At 39.0% G+C, this 21,596-nt stretch overlaps 1 protein-coding gene across 1 annotated transcript in view; it reads right to left on the bottom strand.

Moving 5' to 3' along the window:
• Positions 1–21,596, bottom strand: part of LOC122562581 (choline transporter-like protein 1) — a 76,551-nt gene that overhangs the window by 17,736 nt on the left and 37,219 nt on the right. The window contains exons 7-13 of the mRNA XM_043715544.2: positions 19,137–19,226; positions 17,506–17,642; positions 13,344–13,530; positions 12,310–12,475; positions 4,211–4,367; positions 4,001–4,084; positions 1,999–2,136 (exon numbers count right to left, since the gene is read on the bottom strand). Coding sequence (XP_043571479.1) covers positions 1,999–2,136; positions 4,001–4,084; positions 4,211–4,367; positions 12,310–12,475; positions 13,344–13,530; positions 17,506–17,642; positions 19,137–19,226 — 959 coding nt within the window. The remainder of the gene's footprint in view (positions 1–1,998; positions 2,137–4,000; positions 4,085–4,210; positions 4,368–12,309; positions 12,476–13,343; positions 13,531–17,505; positions 17,643–19,136; positions 19,227–21,596) is intronic.

Genomic DNA, 21,596 nt, shown 5'->3' with positions numbered 1-21,596 from the left:
GACCACATTGTGAGCAGCAAATGCAGTCAACTAGGTTGTGTAAAGTGCAGGTAAAGTGCTCCTTCACCTGGAAGATATGTTTAGGCCCATAGATACTGAAGAGAGAGGAGGTTAATGGGCAGGTGTTACACCTTTGGTAGATGCAAGGGAAGGTGCCATCGGGGTGTGGAGGGGTATTGCAAGTGAAGGAAGAATGGACCAGGGTGATCCGGAGGGAATGGTCCCTGCGGAAGGCAGACAAGGGAGGGGAGGGGAATATGCGTCTAGTGGTGGCATCTCACTGGAGGTGGCAGAAAGGACAGCTGATGATCTTCTGGATGTGGATGCTGATTGAATGGTAGGTAAAGACAAGGGGAAACCTATTGCTGTTGAGGGAAGAGAAGGGGTGAGGGTGGAAGTGCAGGAGATGGGTCGCACCCAGTTGAGGGCCCTGTCAACAACGGTGCTCGGGAATCCTTGGTTGAGGAAGAAGGTGGACATCTCGGAGGATGGAATGGATTCTTTACAGGAAACAGGGTGCGAGGATGTACAGTCCAGGTAACTGTGGGAGTCAATGGGTTTACAGTGGTATTCTGTTTTTGGTTTGTCAACCAATTCTCAATCCATACCATACTATTAACCCCAGTCCCGTGTGCATAAAATGGTCGATAAATATAAAATCACCATACAATCTAAATTAGTTTGGGTCCCTGAAATGTAGCAATATGTTCCAACTATAATCTGCATTTTCACAGTAAACATATTAGTTCACTTGTTTCAAAATTTGCCAGCAATACATGCATTAAGTAAGTATGGCAACTCTTTCAGTGGCTGTTATTTTTAACTTGACTAACGTGTACTTACGCAATTTAATTCCTACTTAATTGATTTTCCAATGTCTGCAGAGTACTTCCTGTCTGGAAGTCTATCAACTACTTATAAGCTTACTCATAAGGCTGCACCCAACAGCTCTGCTACAAAACGTAAATGTCACCCAGAAAATGCAAATTTACAGGAAGTCTCTTCATAGGACAATGGTACAAAATCAGCTGACAAGGAAATAACAAAATTGCATTCCTACACTTTGTGCCCTGTATTACAACCAGAACCCTCCACATTCTAATGATCTACTCTTTATATCCACACTATAATTCACTTTGATTTGGGTCTCAAAACTCCTTACCTTTGACAATGCTCTTTTCTTCTCTGCAATTTATAGATTTTGTTTAAGACTCAAACTTGCTGTTGCATAATCACAACCTGAGTTACCTCACTTTACAGTTACACTTGCCATTTTCAGCGAGATCCTACACGATGAGCTTCAGCCCTCAGCTTATTTTCAATGCTTTAAGGAACATTTTTTATTTGTTCAGAGGATGTGGGCATTACAAGCTCGGCAAGCATTTATTGCCCTTCCATAATTGCCTAAAAGGGTAATTAAGAGTCAACCACATCGATGTGGCCCTGGATTCACATACAGGTCAGACCATGCATGGATGGCTCTTTTCCTTCTCCAAAGGGCATTAGTGAACCAGATCATTTTTTATGATAAATCAACAGTTATTACATGGTCACTGTTAGGCTAGCTTTTAATTGCAGTGTTTTTTTTAAACTGAATTTAAATTTCACCATCTGTCACATGGAACATGAAACCATGTCTTCTAAACATCAGCCTAGGGTCTGGATTATTAGTCCAGGGACATTGCCACGACACCACTGCATCCCCTAAATTATAATTTAATTGTGATTTCAGCTTTCACGGTTACAGAATAAAATTTGCTATTATGAAAATAAATCTTCTGAGGCTTGTAAGATTTTAATAAAGCAGGGTCAGGTTTAAAACTGTAGAAGATGTTGCAGTCAGTAGAGAACATGATTTTTATTATTTAGTAATGGAGCACAGCCATTGCTGCTATCCCAGCACTTATCCTAAATCACCCGAGGTGATGGTAGTGTTGGCTAATTGCTTTAAGAAATTAGGCCTCATGAAGTGATAATGATCACACCTAAAATACAAACCTTTCCTAGAAACAGCACAAAATCGCCAACTGTGTTTATAGCAGCCACTTTCAAAGCATTCTCTACCAAGATCAGCAAGGCATCTCTGGCGGACGTGCAGAAGCTGGTGCTGTTTATGGCTGTCGCCACATATGCATTCTGCAAAACAAACAGAACACATTCAAAAAGGTAATTAAAATGCTCCAGAGAAGGAGTTTTCAATCTTTCCACAATAGAATCCTCCAGCAGAGCAATCATTCCACTGCCAATTTGAAAACATTCCATTGCAGCATCAGTGATGACATTAGAATGACCAAGTCCACAAAAATTGAGCATTTCTATGAAAGTGGTTGTAAAGAATGTACTTTAGCCTTCAGCCTCTACCAATGGTTCAACATTTTCCCCTCTCAGCAGCTCTAATATTCCACTGACTATTCTTACAAGTAAATTGCCCATTGAAAATTATTTTATTGCCCTTGATGTACTTTATTAATTTTCCCTTCTATTGCCTGACAGAAACACTGCAAAAGAGAAATCTTTTTCTTTTTCACCTTTTCTTTATTATAGTTTCATCTTCACAAAGCTGCAAACAAAACACGTCACATGCCATGTGGGCTTGGGTTAGTGGCCTTCGTACTTTATGCAATGCATAAAGAAAAGCATTGCACCAACTGAAGGATTATCAGCAGCGTCAAGCAAAATATTTGGTGTAGATGGATGTGCCAAAGCAGAGGCAAGGGAGCAAGGTTACACAGCTCAAAGACAGCAGGTGCCTGGTTCATTGGATGGGCCACAGGGGACAGAATTGGGAGTCAGAGAATAAATTAGCAAGGGAGTGGAGCAGACATTATCTCATAGCAGGAGCAAGACAAAAGGCAGCAACAGTGTGTGAATAAATGAGAACAGAGATGAAAAAAAAACAAACTTAGCTCATTAATCAAACTGCAATGTCCTTGGCAAAGGAATTCGATTATGGGTTTCAACAGAAGCAGGGAGCTAGTAAAAAATGAAAAACATAAAACAATTTGCAAAATTAGCATGACTAAAGGCTGTAGTGGTTCAAGTAGTCAGTTCACCACGACCTTCATTCGGGCAATTAGAAATAGACAAAGAATGTGGGCTAAGACTGCAATTCCCTCGAAAGAATAAAAACAAATTAAAATAGGTCATCAAGAAAATCAAAGGACTGAAATAACCAATTAGGTAAATAGGCTACAAAAATATTGGGAAATGTATACAGAACAGAATGGGAGTGCACAACAAGGAATGCAGTTCCACAAAGGGCCAGAGGACAACGGTGTAATTGCAGTATCAGGAAAGGAGACAACGGCTTCTCAAGCACAAGCCAGAGCAATCGGTTGAACAATGAATGATGGAGTCAAAGTATTCAGCTGGGCAACGTGATAGGGTGAATGGCTAGCAACAGCTGCTTCTCAAGACTAGAGATGAATAGTACTCCTCATAAATTTTAACCACATCATGGCTGCTTCTCTGGGATCCATGGCAGCTCATGAGGAGGCAAAAAAAAAACAAAGTTAACTCAATTTCATAAACTAAACTAATTCAAAGATGTGAAGCCAATTTAGTAGTTTCAGGCAGATAAAGAAAATATTTCAACTGTAAAGAAAAATAAATTAGCTCTAAATTAATTTAACAAGCAAGTTGATAGAAGTAAATTAGAACAGGTTTTCATGTTGGGCTCATGATGTGAGTTGCGAAGTCTTTTAAATCAAGAGGAACTGAAGTCATCTAAATGTAAACCAGTTGTAGCATATCCTCTAGGCTGCAAAGGCTGTTAAAGTGTACTAAATCCTACTGGAGAGTAGTGGCAGGCTACTCCAAATAATGACACAGGGCAGAAAACTATAATGGATATTCATCTACTCAAATTCGTAGTTTGTTTCCAATTAAATTTCAGATAAGAGCAACATGTTCTCCAGAGTAACATACTATTAAAATCAGTTTATGTTTGCAAATTTAACTGACTGCAAAATCCAAAAGTGTAAATTGAATGACCACTTACCCTATTCAGATACAACAGGCACTTCTCCAAACACCAGAGGCAGCACATGCAAGCTTTCAGCATGCATTTTGCGACAGCGTTTTCCTGGACAAAGAAAAATTAAGCCATCAAAAAATCTTCTGTCAGTAGAAATGTAGGTTTCAAACATGAACAGTCACGCCAATATACTACTGAAATTAAAGGTTTACACATTCTGGAAACAACATTTACCTTGCCTTTAAGTTGGTTATGTATATACATGAGGATCAGTCGTGGAATCTTTACTAAAGTGATGATGAAGGAGCCTTTGGCTACTGTTCCTAGATGGTATTTAATCAGTCGACATATAGATGAAAGAATTGGAGTTGCTGGCAAATTACTCTTGTCTCTACATAAAAGGGGAGAGAGATAACAATTGGAATTTGTCTGATCATTTAGGTGGACAGCCATTATATTTCACACATTCTTACAGAACAGCACACGGTCAACTGGGACAGAGTTTTCACCGATGTTTCTTAACCAACATTCAAGGCTTTAAATCACTTGACTGAAGTCATTTGAACTCCCACACTGCATTGCCAATATAAAATTGTTAAATAATTTGGAAAACTCAGAATATGCTTTTTGGGTGGCTATGATTGAGAGGTATGATTTTACATGGTTTGTAAAAGCTCCTTAAATATGTTTCAACACTGATCCTTTAAGAACATAGTGCAACTTACATTTGAAAGAATGCCATCATAGTGTCATAGAGTCATACATCATGGAAACAGGCCCTTCAGCCCAACTCGTCCAAGCTTCCTAAACTGAACTCGTCCCATTTGCCTGTGCTTGGCCCATATCCCGCCAAACCTTTCCTATCAGTGTACTTGTCCAAATGTTTTTTAAATGCTGTAACTTAGCTATGCAATCAAGTTTTGCATCAAGGCAATCCAGTCACTGTCAGCAGATTTGTATAAGGATAATGCATAAGTTACCTCAACCATGCAGCTTGGAGCTACTTCCTGATGAAAATCCTGGTACTATTTCTATATGAGGTCAGATGGGAGATTCTGTGGTAACCGCTTGCACAGTTGCCAAGCAGATTCCAATCACACACTGGATACCAAGAGAACAGTGATTACATTCAGGGAAAGTAGGAAAACACAAAAGAGACATCAAGTCTGCATTCAGTGTACAGAGCTCAACAGTGGTGCAGCTAATGTCCCAATGAGACGTCAGTAATGCAGTAGACTGGTGTAGGCATTTGATAATGTAACTTTTAGAAAACACTGCTGACTAATTACCAAGCAACCATCCTAGCCAAAAATGATCCCCCAATCAACACTTCAAAAAACAAAGAGCTTGGCTGGTCATCACATGTTTTGTTTCCAGAGTTTGCTGCATGCAAATTAGCTGCTGTATTTCCTACGTAGTAACAGTGAATGTTCTTCAAAAGTATTTGATTGGCTGTAAAGAGTTTGGGGTTACGAAAGGCCCTATAGAAATGAAAATCTTTCATTCACGTGGAAAGGATCTTATTCACGTGGAAAGGATCTTAAGCACAGATGAAATCTTAACCAGCCAATGGCAAACTACAACAGCCATCATTCTGGCTAATGATTATATGCAATGGCAGCTCAAAATGACCACTTCAGAAAAATGAGACTACATACAGTGTTTTGTATTCAAAGTCAATTTATACACAGCATATCACAAGCACACTCATACCTTATCATGTGCACGCCAATGTGTGAGCAGGGAGTTATGACAATGGTTCAAATACACTTGCTGAAACCAATCCTGGTTGTTTTGAAACTAAACATAGGGTCAGGGTACAGAATCGTAGGTCACTTCATATATCACAAGTGAACAGTGAACTATCATTAATTAGAAGCATGTTACCAATATCATAAACATATTACTTTTCAGCCAATGTATTGATGCACTTTATCATATCATTAGAATTCAGCAATTAAACACACCAGAAGTTAGAATGACCAGAACCCAGCTAGGCAAAAGTGAGGACTGCAGATGCTGGAGATTACAGTCAAGATTAGAGTGGTGCTGGAAAAGCACAGCAGGTCTGGCAACATCCGAGGAGCAGGAAAATAGATGTTTCTGGCAAGAGCCCTTTGTCAGGAATTTCTGATAAAGAGCTCCTGCCCGAACGTTGATTTTTCTGCTCCTTGGATGCATTTCCAGCACCACTCTAATCTAGAATAACCCATCTACCTTCCCCCCAACCCTACCCTCCCTCCCTCCCATTTATCTCTCAGCCCCCTGACCCACAAGCAATCATTCCTGATGAAGGGTTTATGCCCAAAACGTCGATTTGCCTGCTCCTCAGATGCTGCCTGTCCTGCTGCGCTTTTCCAGCACGACACTCTAATCTCCAGCATCTGCAGTCCTCACTTTCTGCTAGAATAACGCATCCCCATCACAAGGTCAAAGCAATGGTGCATAAAAGTAAAACTGTACCAGAAGGTTTAAAACTTGAGCTTACATATAAATAAATTCCAGAAAAAGATCTAGCAAGCAGCTCTGATTCTACATAAATGGCTGATACCAAGACTGGCTTAACAACTTGGCTGTAGGAAAAGAGTCTGAAAGCATTATGAACTGTTGAAGATCTCTCTTTCCAAGCCAAAAATGCAAACCACACAAAAGGTAAAATGTAGTCTTGTTTACACATACTGCAGGAGCAATGGTAGAAAATCAGTGCACTCAATTTTCAAAACTAAATTCAGTGGATTGAGAAACTAAATTCAATGGATTGAGAAACCTCCTTTGCTGCCTGGAATACAGCCTTCAGACCATAAAGTCAATCACACATAAAGGTGAACCTGAAATGCAAACTTATGGATCAGACTTTGTGTGCATTTTATTGCATTGTCTCTTCAACTTGACTATCATTAATGCCAAGGATGCAAAATATTGACAATATACCACTATACTTCAGTGTGACAAAAGTCAAAATGCCACACCGAAATGCAGAATTGTACAACATGGGAATTACTTTATTACAAAACATCTGCTGCAAATTTTTAAACTTAAAACATGAGAGATAAACATTCATTCAGGTGTTTTACAGAACAATATGTTGCATAGCTAAGTCAAGACAAAAATCTAACTGGGGAATTTTGATTGTACCTTCCCTTTCAGAAAAACTGTTAAATGGATTGTATTTGATTATCAGCACGATGATCAAAGCAATTTGCAGTTTATGTGCAAACTATAAAATAGTTGACATAACTTCACAGCCAAGGAATAGAGGAGTTTCTTGAATAACTAAAAACTATTTATCTTAAAAGCCACAGAACTGGGACAGAATGGTACAACACTTTTATAACAACATATTTTGTATAACTTAGTTTTGTGATTTGAGTCATTCCAGATGTGATTAGTTTCCGAGAGGTCATCTCATACATTGTGTTAAGATCATGCATATGCCTATTGAATGAGCCCACAGTAATTGCAACAAAAGTCACAAAACAAAAGTCTTTTGCAAGAGTGTTTACTGTGCAGAAGGATAAGAAAGATGGAGAACTTGGGGAAATAAATAGTGACAGCTTGAAAAATGTCCATGTTACGGAGGTGGTGGTGCTGGATTCTTAAAATGCATAAAAGGTGGATAAATCTCCAGGACCAGATCAGGTGTACCTTCCAACTTTGTGGGAAGCTAGGGAAATGATTGCTGAGGTATTTGGATCATCAATAGTCACAGGTGAGGTGCTGGAAGACTGGAGGTGGGCCAAACTGGTGCCATTATTTAAGAAAAATGGTAAGGAAAAGCTATGGAACTGTAGACCGGTGAGCCCGACATCGGTGTTTGGCAAGTTGTTGGAGAAAATCCTGAGGGACAGGATTTACATGTATTGGGATAGGCAAGGACTGATTAGAGATAGTCAACATGGCTTAGTGAATACAATTTCCCATGCACAAACTTGATTACGTTTTTTGAAGAAGTAACAAAGAGGGCAGAGTGATGGATATGATCTATAAGGACTTCAGTAAGGTGTTTGACAAGCATCCTCATGTAGCAAGGTTAGATTATATGGAGTACATAGAGAACTAGCTATTTGGATACAGATCTAGCTCAAAGATAGAAGACAGAGGGTGGTGGTGCAGGATTGTTTTTCAGACAGAAGGCCTGTGACCATTGCTTTTCATCATTTACATGTGCATATAGGAGGTATGGCTAGCACATTTACAGATGACACCAAAATTGGTGGTGTAATAAACAGCGAATGAGGTTACCTCTGAGTACAATGGAATTTCAATCAAAAGGGCGAACGGGCCAAGGAATGGCAGATGGAATTTAATTTAGATAAATTTGAGGTGCTGCATTTTGGAAAGGTAAATCAGGGCAGGACTTATACACCTAATGGTTAGGTTCGAGGAGTGTTGCTGAACAAAGAGACCATGGAGTGCAAGTTTATCATTCCTTGAAAGTGAAGTCGCAGGTAGATAGGATAGTGAATAAGGCATTTAGTAAGCTTGCCTTTATTGGTCAGAGCATTGAGTATAGGAATTGGGAGGTCATGTTGCAGCTGTACAGGAGATTGGTTAGGCCACTTTTGGAATAATGCATGCAATTCTGGTCTCCCTGCTGCAGGAAGGATGTTGTGAAATAAACAGGTTCATAAAAGATTCACAAGGATATTGCCAGGGTTTGAGCTAGAAGGAGAGGCTGAATAGTCTGGGGTTATTTTCCCTGGAGTGTCAGAAGCTAAGGGACCACTTTGTAGAAATTTATAAATTAGGTTGTGTAGTTTACAAAGTCATGAGGAGTATATATAGGGTGAATAGACAAGGTGTTTTCCCCCACAGTGGGGGAGTCCAAAACACGACCGCATTGGTTTAAGGTGAGAGGAGAAAGATTTAAAAGGCACCTAACGGGCAACCTTTCCACACGGAGGGTTGTGCACGTATAGAATGAGCTGCCAGATGAAGTGGTGGAGACTGGTACGATAACATCATTTAAAATGCATCTGGATGGGTCTATGAATAGCAATAGTTTAGAAGGATATGGACCAAATTCTGACTACTGGGACTAGATTAATTTAGTAATTCTGGTTGGCATGGACAAGTTGGACTAAAGGTTCTGTTTCTGTGCCATACAACTTTGTGACAACCTCAATATACAATAAGATGGCAGGACAGATGAATGTTAAAACTATGAATAGCAAACGGACTTCAATTTAAATGATGTTGCTCTGAAAATGTCTGAATTCATTAAGATAATGAATGGTTTTTAAATAGCTTTGTAGGATTGAGACTTTTTAAATAATTAATGTTTTGACTTGTCTAAGTAAAGGAGGAATGAGATTATATTTTGCTTTATTGTATATACAATACACATTACTATATAATTAATTCTATGAGAGTAAAACACAAACAACGTGCATATTCTTTGTTTGACCAGTCGAGTTGCAAATGACTGTGTTCACAATTTGAGGTCATTCATCGGGTCAGAAAAAAGCAAATGTATTTGTTACATAGATTTAATTATTAATAAATGGCAGGGAAGATTGCAAGAAATCTGGAAAAAAGATTAAGTTTTCCAGTAAAAAATTTCATTACGAACAAAGCTCCATGAGCAAATACTAATCCTCATTTAGTATTTGTAAGCAAGAACTCTGTGCGGCAGACTGTGTTTAGCTTTTTCTGAATTGATATTAATACTACCGCAAAGTGATGGTAAGAATACAAAATGTACTCACTGCCATTGTACTAATAATCAATTTTAAAATTGAATGGATGTTGGTGAAATTGCTGTTAACAGATCATTAAATCCGGAATTGAACTAGGTTGCGTAGTTTATAGCCACTAAGCATTCAAGTAATTGTTATTAGCTACATCCCCAAGGTTCGGCCATACAATATTGTAGCCTTGGAGACTGGGAAACGCAATATCAATGAGAAAATTGCAATTTGACAGAGCAAAATAAATTTACCCACATCGATTTAAGTACAGACGATTTCGCTTAGCGTCAGGGGTGGGGAAAATGCTGAAGTCGATTAAAAAAAATGGTGAGAGCAGCACACTTGGAAAGCATTAACTGAATTAAGCAAAGTCATCATGTATTTATGAAAGAGAAATCAAGCTCAACTAAGCTTCTAGTGTTTTTGAGGATGTGATGAATGGGATAAGAGAGAACTAGTCAATGGTTGTGCATTTAGATTTCAAGAAGGTTTTTGATAAAGTCCCACATAAGAGACAAATGGGAAAAATTAAAGTACTTTTAAAGGGGATAATATATTGGCATGGATTGAGAATTGCTTGACAGATCAGAAATAGTGTAGAACTAAATGGGTCATTTTCTAGGCAGTAACCAGTAAGATACTGCAGAAATCAGTGCTTGGGACCCAGCTATTCACAATATAAATAAATGTTTTGGATAAAGGAACCAATTACAATATTTCCAAGTTTGCTAATGACACAAAACTAAGCAGGATTCAGAATTACAAGGAGGATGCAAGGATGTTTTAAGGCAATCTAGACAAGTTGAGTGTGTGAGCAAATGTGAAGCTGTACATTTCAGTGTGAAAATCAGAAAGACAGTCAAGTTCACGTTCCAATTAAGTACCTAACCCAAATTTAGCTCTGGATTAAATGACCTGTTATTCATTCATAAAACATTCAACTTGTATAAGTTACTACCACAGAAGCTGTGGAGGCCAGGTCACCAAGTATATTCAAGAGAGTGGTAGATTTTTCAGACATTAAAGGCATAAAGGAGTTTGGGAGAAAGCAGAAATATAACATAGAGATAGAGGATTTGCCTTAATTATATTGAATGGCTGAGCAGCCTTGAAGCCAAATGGCTTTTTCCTAGTTTCTATTGTGTTTAATGCCATATATTACAGCAAAACATTGAAGTCCATGATAACTAACTAATTCTTCTGGAACAATTAAATCAGTTCCATGACTGTACAAGTCAGTTAATGACTCGAGAGCTTGTTGAGATGGGGCATGACTAGCTGGGCTAGTGTTTATTGCACCATCCTAAATGCCTGGAGGGTAGTCAAGAGTCAACGATATTGTTGTGTGCCTGGAGTCACACAAGTCTAGGTAAGGACAGTAATAGATCTCTCCTTAGTGGCGAACCAGAGTTTTTATGACAATCGACAATGCTTACTTGGTCACTATTAGGATGGATTTTATTTCAGATATTGTTGATTGAATTCAAACACCACCATCCACCATGATTTGAACCCATATTCTCAGACCATTAGTCAGGGGTTCTGGATTAGTAGTCCAGTGACATCAGCACGACTTTACCACACCACTGCTGAGCAATAAACCATGAGGAACGAAGAATTTACCAGGGTAATATCAGAAGAAAGGGAGCATAGAGATTTACAGGAATTAAATCAGAATTCGTAGTTCTAACTCTCAAGAAAGAATGAACAAATTGGGCTCTCCATATGAGAGAAAGGTTGAGGGATGACCAACAGCCTTTACAGTTATGGAGGGGTTACCCAGGTTGATTGGGTTTTGCACCCAGTCCAAAATTTTGGGCCATAAATGCAAGGCACTCACTCATGAAACAATCCTTTAAAGAATTCAGGAGAAGCTTTTTACCAATGAGAAGCTGCAATGGCAAAGATGCTGTCATATAAGTGAGTTGAGGTCATATTGAGGTCAACAGCACAGCGGAGAAAGCTAGGTACGTATATGAGGGGGTAAGGAATAGGAAGATATAAAAGGACAAGATAAAGTAGGGTGGGAGGAGGTCTATGCAGAGCACAAAGATGGACATAAATCAGCTGCACGAAATGATCAGTTTGTAAATTCCAAATGAATCTGAGATGCTTAGATACCTTTATACTTATTGAATTTTGAAGTTTTAAATTGATATCTTTCAAACACAAACAAAAATTTCACATTTAAAGCCAAGTACAAAGATATGAGAGAAAAGCTGGCTAAAGGTTGATTTGTTAAATAAACTAAACATGGATGGTGGTAAATAAACAGTGGAAACATTCAAAAGAGTCAACTTAGCTAATATTGCTGCGAAGTCCTATGTTTCAATAGAGAGGAAAGTTAAGGGCTGTGATGTTGGAGGGAATTTGTGTACAAATTGGCTAGTACATTACAGCAATGAATACATTTCAAATGTACCTCATTGCCTGTAAAGCACTTTGGCAGATCCTTGGATCCCGAAAGGTGCTTTCTAAGCCCTACTTTTTCAAGAAGGTAAATGTTGAAACCCAAATGTCGGTTTCTGGAAAAGAAACAAACTTACATCTGGTGTATTGACAACATAATGAACCATTTCTCCTCTAAACCTCCAAGTGGTTAAATGTAATTATAAATGACTCACTTCCCCAAAAATATCTTACCGTGTAAAATAATAGGTCACGACAGCTCCAGCCACGGTCATCTGTTGACAGGCCAGTATGAACTCACTGATCCAGATAAGACCAACTAGATGATAAATCCATGTATACTGTAAAGGACCGGAGACTTTAAATTCTATGTAACCTTGAGAGTTTTTCTCAGGAGATCCTACAGGAAGGGACAAAATAAAGGAGAAGATCCATATTAAAGATATGCCTACTTAAATAAAAAGTAAAAATGCTTGATGACTTAAATGATTATCAAGTTGAATAGGTTATGTGAAAGAAACTAAGATGTGCATTTATGCCTTTCTGGTGAGCACTGAACATGTCGTCGTCCTTTACAACTAACAAAATACAGAACTATCATTGAGAATACATATTCATATGCAAAACACTGGAAGATAATGAGTTGTTGGACATTGTTTGGATTAAACAGAACTTTGTTAAGGAATTAAGTCGATGGATTCACGTGGGCTGTGAGCCACCTACCTATTAAAGGCAAGTATAAGAGATGGGCTGTATCGGTCTTAACTACTGGGAAAACCATATTTTGAAAAGACCATGGGGGCCTCTGTGCTACTGGTTGCCTAGCAACATAGGGATGCAGAAGAAAGTCCAGCATTACCCTCAAACCATGGTTGAAAAACTAACAGCACACACATTATTTTTGCATGCCGTAAACTCTACATGTTTGATTGATTTTGCAGTCCCACAAGTTTCAATATTTCACTCTGGAATCATTGTTGAAATTTCATAATCCCTTTATGCAGGATCTCCATATATGCTGCCTAGCCTTCCTCAGTTTGTCTTAAAGGTGATCTATCCCTTTCTGATGAAAGGGCAATGTGACTATTTCTAAGAACTTATGAAAGAACAAAAGAATACTCCAAACTTTTCAGTAACCTGCACAAAATCTCTCAGAATATTTCCATTAAACGCTGGAATAAAATCCTTTCCAAAAAGCATTTTTCTGGTTAAGATTTGTCAATGCAAGCTAAAGAAAGAAAAAAAGTTCTGTAAATGTATAGTCATACCTGCAGTGCCCAATAAAAGTAGGACCGTAACCCAATAGACCCAGAATAATGCCAATGCCAGGAAAGTCCAGAGTGGCTGAAAGACTAGAAGTGGAATGTGAACGAACACTTTCCCTGCCACATGGAATAAGGCAATTGTAAGAGCGACTCGCTTCCTCATTATTAGCATTAGTAACAGTAAAATGACCTGCAAAAATGAAATAATCACATATTACATTGCTTCCAGCACACAACTTTTTGTTACTTTGGATACATTACTAGAAGCTGTAGCAGCAGTAGTACCTTCATTTCAATACATTATTTCCCAAAAGTGCTAAATATTAATTTGCAATATTGGTTAAATTCTTCTCAAATGTTATAACAAGTTGAGCAGATTTTTCTGGAGGGGTACCTTCAACGGCAAATGGAATGTACGGATATAAAATCTCAACTGCATAGCTGAGGAAGAGCAGGAATGGGATTGCCCAATTGCCCAACAAAAGTTGACAAAAATAGTCACAACCCAGGAACCTACACCCAAGGAATACAAATGAAGGTTAGCAGCTTCACAGATGCAGAATCTGCTTTTGAGGAGGTCCTCTCAATGCTGTCTCTCTTAACTGATCCCACGTTCAATACTTTCCTAGCTAGTCATGTCTAGTGGGACAGAAAGCAATATGTAAAGTCAGCACATCTCCTCCATCTGGCAGTTTCTTTGGGATAAATCCGACAGCGTATGACTTCACTCCCACAGCTTCCACATCAAACACCATCCCAATCACTTTCAAGATCATCTGCCGTCACTTCTTCACATTTCATTAATATAGCTGACAAAATACTTGACCCCCATACATTTATCTCCAGACATGATAACAGCAATAGTAGCCTTGACGGTATCCGAGTGTCACTCTTCACAAAGAATGGCTGCTTCAGAACAGCACCACCCATAACGCTCCTATAGTAAGTCCTGATAACACGTAAACCTGGCCTTGACAAATTTCAATGACTTCCCTTCCCCTACAAGTCCCTAACATATTCATGCCCTCAACTGCAATTTCATCACAGCTTCCCACCCTCTGCAAAAACCAATACAATCCTGCATGAGTCATGACTCCAAATCTGGCCTTGTTTGCCACAACTGCCTCATATGGCAGTTACCAGCAAGATTGATCCCACTGCTAATTTCACAATACTTTCTGGTTGTTTCTGGATTATGTTAATATTTGGAAATTAATCCTTCAGGTGACCATCCTCCAAGGCTGATGTCGGGACAGGCAACAATGCAAAGTGGCCGAGCAGAGGCTGATAGTCAAGTTCAGAACCCATGAGGATGGCTTCAATGGGGACCTTGGGTTTGTGTCACACTACAGGTGACCCCACTACACTATACACGCTCTCGCACACACTTTTCCATACTCACACTCACGCAGGCTTGTCCCCCATCACACACACTTTAACAAGCTTGCGCACACACTCACACAATCACTCCCTCTCTCCTGCATGCACACACAAATATAAGTCTACGGGGTGAATTAATATTTATAGAATTATATTTACAGATACATTCTATTTTGCTCAAAAAATGCTCAACTAGTAGGCAGTTAATGCAGACAGTCAATCCATGTAATATTTTGTAAATTCCACTTTGGAAATAGAACCAGTCTGACTCAAGATTGGGATACAGACTCTGACCTACACCTTTAACGTATTGTCTGAGCTGAGATGTCACTTTTTTTAAAATATAAAACTTTAACTAATCTTGAGAATGTGACTTAAAAGATATTCTGGGATTTACACATTAATGAACTGAAACCTGTAACTCGTTCTAAAAGATGAAAGACTTGACAACAATTCAGGCTTGTTAAATGTATCATTTTACTTGCATGACATTGTAATGTTCTATTATAAATTCTGTGTCTTATGGTCCTACACGACAACCACTTGATGAAGAAGCAGCACTTCGAAAATTAGTGCTTCCAAATAAGCCTGTTGGACTATAACCTGGTGTCATGTGATTTTTAACCAATTTCAAATTAGTTTTCCTGTGACACCCACAGCAACATGAATGTAGAAACATGTCATAAAATTAACATGCATATGAAAATTAATGTATTCTGCAATTAATACATTCGACAGTTATCCAATGAATGCTAAAAGACAATACTCATCCATTGTTACTATTTATTTTACAGTCCAGATTTTATGTGGCTATTAAAATAAGGAAAACCGTAGGAAAATAGAAGAGGTATTTCGGCAAATGGAATGTTGGCCTCTCTACCAAAGGAAATAGAGTATAGACATAGGGGCACTTTTAACAAAACTGTACAAGACACTAGTTAGACCGCAGCTGGAATACTGTGAAAATTTCTGGGCCTCTTTTCTAAGGAAAGATATACTGGCATTGGAGGCAATTGAGGGGCACTATGCTGAAACCAGGTATGGAGTGACTTTCTTATGAGCAGAGATTGAGTAGTGTGAGTCTGTATTCATTAGAATATAGAAGGATGTGAGGCAGCCTTATTGTAACATACTAGATTCCAAGGGGACTTGACAGGGTAGATGCAGAAAGATGGTTTTTTTTCTTATGGGAGAGCGTAAAACCAAAGGGCATAATCTCAGAATAATAGAATCTCTATAGTGCAGGTAGAGGCCATTCTACAAAAGAACTCTCGCTGAAGAGCATCCCAGCTAATCCCCAGAACCCCACATGGACTTTTTTTTAAAACAATGGTCAAATCACTTAACCTGCACATCTTTGGATTGTGGGAGGAAACCACGACACCCAGTGGAAACCCACGCAGACACATGTAGAATGTGCAAACTCCACACAGACAGTTGCCCAAGAGTAGAATCAAACCTGGTTCCCTGGTGCTGTGAGGCTGCAGTGCTAAGCACTAAGTCCCTGTCATGGTTTGCACTTTTAAAACAGTGATTAGAAGGAATTTCTTCTCTCATTGGGTATGAATCTATGGAATTCTTTACTGCAGAGGGCTGTTGTGGTTCAGTTGTTAAGTATATTCAAGATTGAGAATAACAGATCTTTAATCAGTATGGAATCATGGGTTACAGGGAAAAAAACAGGAAGTGGAGTTGAGAATTATCAGATCAGCAATTATCTCGTTGAATGGCAGAGCAGACTCAATGGGCTGAATGGCCTACTTCCACTCTTACATCATGTGGTTTATTTTTGAGAGGGCTCAAGAACAATTGACAGGTTATTTCAAATTGCAACAAGTTGAAAACAGATTCTGAATCACATAACATTGAAATTATGAAAATTACTTCCCCAAAGCAATTTGGCAACATTCAAGACAAGAGGTGTAATCTTCAAAATTTAAGCTATCAGGTAAATGCTTCAGAGCACTCTTCTTCGTATCAGAGTTCAAAATGGTAATGCAAATGGAAAATACATTCTTGATTATTTTTAAAGCAAGGTGACCCAAGCCCCTCCCCTAGCAATTTTCCTCCACCCACACCTCAAGTACATCAACATGAACCTGAGAGTATGATAAGTGATATCACTGTAACCACACACCAAGACAGCCATTTACTAAGTATGAACTGAATCAGGCCATTCAGTCCAACAGATCCATGTTGGTGGTCACTTTTCACACTCCTCTGCTCATTATCTCGATCAACGTATCCCTCTGTTTATTCTTCCATTATACTTATACAGATTCTGCTTGGATGAGTCAGTGCTAATCAGTTCAGTTATAGAATGTGAGTTCTCCAACAAGTTCAAAGAAAAAAAACTCCTGAATTCGTCAAACCATAAACCAAGTATTGTTGGTGCTGTAAAAAATGGGATTCCAGTTCCGAAGAAGGGTCACTGGACCTGAAACGTTGACTCTACATTCTCTTCACAGATGCTGCCAGACCCACTGAGTATCTCTGTTTTTCACCTGAATTCTCTTCTGGATTAATTAGTGACTATATTTGTTGTCCCTTGTTACAACCTTTCCTGCAAGTGGAAACATAATCTTGAATGTCTACTGCACGGAAGCTTTTCCAATATCTTCAAGAACTTAGTCAGATCACCCCTGAATCTTCTCTATCTTGAGTAAACAGCTTCATTTGTTTAATCTTTACCGATTGATATGAACAGCATTAGGCACCTTTCCAGTTTTTCCACACTTAAATTAGTAATGATTAATTTTGAATACATTATGGATGGAGTACTTACTGTAACTACTGTTGCAATAATGGCATATATCAGAAGAGCCTTGCTATTGTCTTCTGCCACATTCTCATCTTCAACTGATTTTGCTTTGGCTGCCTTCTTCTGATCAGCATACAACCACCAAAGAACAGCGGTACCACCTGTGTAGGGAGAGATGGGAGAAGCATTTAGGCAGACAACAAAGTTTGACAATAAAGAGAAACCAAAGCTTACAACTGAAGTTGATGTCTAGAGGGGTTTAGGGCTACAGGAGATCAAAGACAGGAGAGTGCATGGTAATGAGGGATTTGGAAATGAGGAAAAGAATTACAAATTTGAGGTATTGCTAGACTGGGAGCTAAAGTAGGTCAGTAGGCATCCAGTGAATGGAATTTGGTGTCAGCTATGATACAGTAGGACTTTTGTATATATTCTAGTTTAAAGGGAATAGTATATGGGAGGATAACTGAAAAAGCATTGGCATGGTTAAGTCTGAAAGTGACACTATCAGTAAGACTGTCAGCAATAGAAATGGTTTAAACAGGTACAGGGGCAGGTGATGTTATTACTTTCTGATGGAGAACGGTTAGAAGCTTAGCACAAGGTCAGACTGAGAGTAATCTGGCAGAACCAGGAAGATTAGGAGAAAGGTGAGGACTGCAGATGCTGGAAATCAGAGCTGAAAAATGTGTTGCTGGAAAAGCACAGCAGGTCAGGCAGCATCCAAGGAGCAGGAGAATCGACGTTTCGGGCACAAGCCCTTCTCTTCAGGAATGAAGAAGGGCTTATGCCTGAAATGTCGATTCTCCTGCTCCTTGGATGCTGCCTGACCTGCTGCGCTTTTCCAGCAACACAGTTTTTAGAACCAGGAAGATTGCCTACTGAAAGGGACAGAATTGACAGCAGAGTACACAGTGGGGACTGGATGACAATGGATTTTGCTTTTCTCTTGTTTGACGTAAGGAAACTGCAGCTCAATATGGGCAGGTTGACAATTGGAGAACTGTATTTGGTGCTCCCCGCCAGATGTGTAATGCTCATCCCATGTTAATTTGAGGATGGATTGAGAGAGCTTGGGCGGGTTGGTGGTGAGGCACAGCTGATGGCTTTCGGTGACAATATTAGAAGATACATCACATGACTGAAGGACAACATATGGTTATGTACAAAAGAAAGGACTCAAAAACGAACCTTTGGACATCTACAGAGGCTATCGTATGGGTGCAATAAGAGAAATGACTGCTGGAATTGATTGGTCTTCAATTGGATCCATTGAGCTAAGCCAGGGAGACAGGGATTGAAGGAAGTCCAGTGAAGTTAAAATTACAAAAATGCATGATATACCAGGGCCCCAGTCACTAGAGGTGTAATTTATGACTTTGATTGGAATTGCTGTAGTACTATGGAAAGACCACACCTTTACATATGATAAGAAGCAGAATTTTTGCATGAAAAATCTTGATTCTTTTTTCTTTTTTGGAATCTAAGCTCATTCCATAACTAGCGGAAACTGAAAAGCACTATATCTGGATCAAATAAATATTCTCTCTTGGAATGGAAAATTAGAAATAGATACAAATGGATCTTTAAAAAAAAACAAGAATTAATAAGCTCAGTTTTAAAACATTCTTATCACTTGTAATCAATCAACTTACCAATTGAACCCAGGATGGTGAGAATTGCAAGGATCCAAACAAGCACTCGGGAGATGTATCGAATTATAACCATTAACAACATCGATAAAACTGTCAAGACACAAATAAATAATTAGGGTACAAGTACTATATAGGATTGAACTTGCAAGGAATTTCAAGTGACAGACAAGGTGAGATTGTAAATGTTGCATTCACCATCTTTTTCAGAAGTAGAGCTTCAGATCCAACTATTATGAAACACTGAATGACACAGCAGACCACTAGCACACTGGACTTCCTCCTCTGGGAAACTGGACTCTAAACAGGGCCAGAAAGAAGCAAGAAAATCTCATGTCCTGCTGTCTCCTTGTAGATATACCCTTTGTTGGATCACTAACCTCCCATTGAGAACCACATTTACCTTTGCATCAAAACTCAACTCTCCTTAGACAGAGGAACACTGCAAGAGGAGTGGGAGCAAAAATTTGGCAATTTGTGAGGCTTTACAAACAATACACTTCAGAGGCAAAATCTCTTGATCTTTGAAAGCAGGTTGGAAATGACTATTTATTCATCATTTCAGAGCACAGGTCTCATTCAGATAAGATCCATTCATCAAACAATACTGAAATCTAAATGGGAATCATGATGAGACTGTACCCGCTCTCACTTGTTATTCTCTGTTACCCTTCTACTGTTTCCACACTCTCCCTTCCTAAGTATTTCCCTCTTTCTCATTATTGACTTTCGTTGGGATGTTACTCATGTTCCCCTGCAAATTAACAGCACAGAGGTGGAAGGAGTGGAGTGTCAAGCACCTGGGAGTGGTCATCCACAACAAGCTTTCTTGAACTCTTTGTGTGGACGCACTGGTTACAAAGGCCCAACAACGTCACTTCTTCCTCAGGCAGCTGAGAAAATTTGGCATGACGGCGAATACCCTTTCCAACTTTTATAGGTGCACCATTGAGAGCATTCTGTCCGGATGTATCACTACCTGGCATGATAACTGTACCATTCAAGATCAGAAATGGGGTTATAGAGAGTGGTGAACTCAGCCCAGACAATCACAAAGGCCAACCTCCCATCTCTAGAATCCATCTACCAGGCCCACTGTCAAGGAAAGGCTGCCAGCATTCTTAAGATCCATTCCACCCTGGTAATGCTTTTCTACAACCTCTACCATTGGGGAGAAGGTACAGAAGCCTGAACACACGCACCAGCCGGTTTTGTAACACTTTCTGCCCTCCTGTTGTTAGAATACAGAATGGACTCTCAAACTCTTAACATTCGCCTGTTCCTGTGTTTTTGTTTTTGCCGCTGTTTACCTATTATTTACTATTTATGCTACTTAACTATGTGATCTATCTGTATTGCTCGCAAGACAAGCTTCTCACTGTGCCTCGGTACACGTGACAATAAATTCAATTCAATTCAGTTCAATTCAATTTCCACCCCTTTCCTCAGTCTTTCCCCTTTCACTGTGTTGCTTTGTTCCAGCACTTTTTCTCTTATTTTGCCTGGATGTTGCAGCTGTTGCAATTGCAAAGAACAGAGATTGGACTAAATTCATATACGTTCCAGAATAGAAGCTTCCTTTCACTTACAGACCACATGTTCACAGAAGGTTTTATTTTGATGAAGATCTGCATTTAAAAGTTTGACGAGGTCAAATTATACTGAAGTTAGATGATGCTGTCTCATTGATATCAAAAATAATTTAGAGCCTATAGGAGTAGCAGACAGTTTAAAAATCAAAGGTTTCCCTTTTAAGATAAAGTAGCTTTTTTTTTCCTCTCAAGATTCTGTGCAATTCACTTTCCCAGAAATTACTGAAAGTTTGGTCTTTAAATGTTTTCAAGCGGAGTTGGACGGATTTTGAAGACCAACGAGTCTACGACTACGGTGGGGAAACAGGGAGGTGGAGGTGAGACCACAACCAGATCAGCCATGATCTTATGAATGTTGGATCAAACACCAAAGGCTAAATGGCTTACTCCTGCTTCCAATTCTTATGTCCCTATATGTTCCAATAATCCCAGATTCAGGGTTAAACTAGTCCTTCTGAAACCTACAAAATCCCTCCCAGACAGCAAAACAGCACTCCAAACACTATAACATATTAGCTTCTCTCTCTCTATATTCTCAGATCCAGAAATGGCAAGAGGTTAGAAAGGTGCTCAAAGTCAAAGGCATGCAGCATTAACCCATAATGACAGCAACTGGATACAAGCATTGAAATATACAGATATAAACATATATCTAAATTAATTTTAAAAACTTACTTTAATCTTTAGCCACTAAAATTGGAAAGTATTTGAAGTTGTTTACTCTAAAACTCAAATGTGAGCTTGTTTGAGGCTAATTAATTATAGAAATGTGCTAAGAGGTCAGAGGAACATGGCATTTAATTTAAGCTTGATTGTTAAGAGAAGATAATAATGAAAAGTTGAGTTTGTGATGGTGCAAACTCAAGTTAAC

This window comes from Chiloscyllium plagiosum, unplaced genomic scaffold, assembly GCF_037043375.1.
Source record: "Chiloscyllium plagiosum isolate Xiang-an unplaced genomic scaffold, Cpla_swu_hap1 HiC_scaffold_2, whole genome shotgun sequence".
NCBI classification, from domain to species: domain Eukaryota; kingdom Metazoa; phylum Chordata; class Chondrichthyes; order Orectolobiformes; family Hemiscylliidae; genus Chiloscyllium; species Chiloscyllium plagiosum.
The sequence above is the reverse complement of the archived record's forward strand: the minus strand, read 5'-3'. Positions and strand labels throughout refer to the sequence as shown.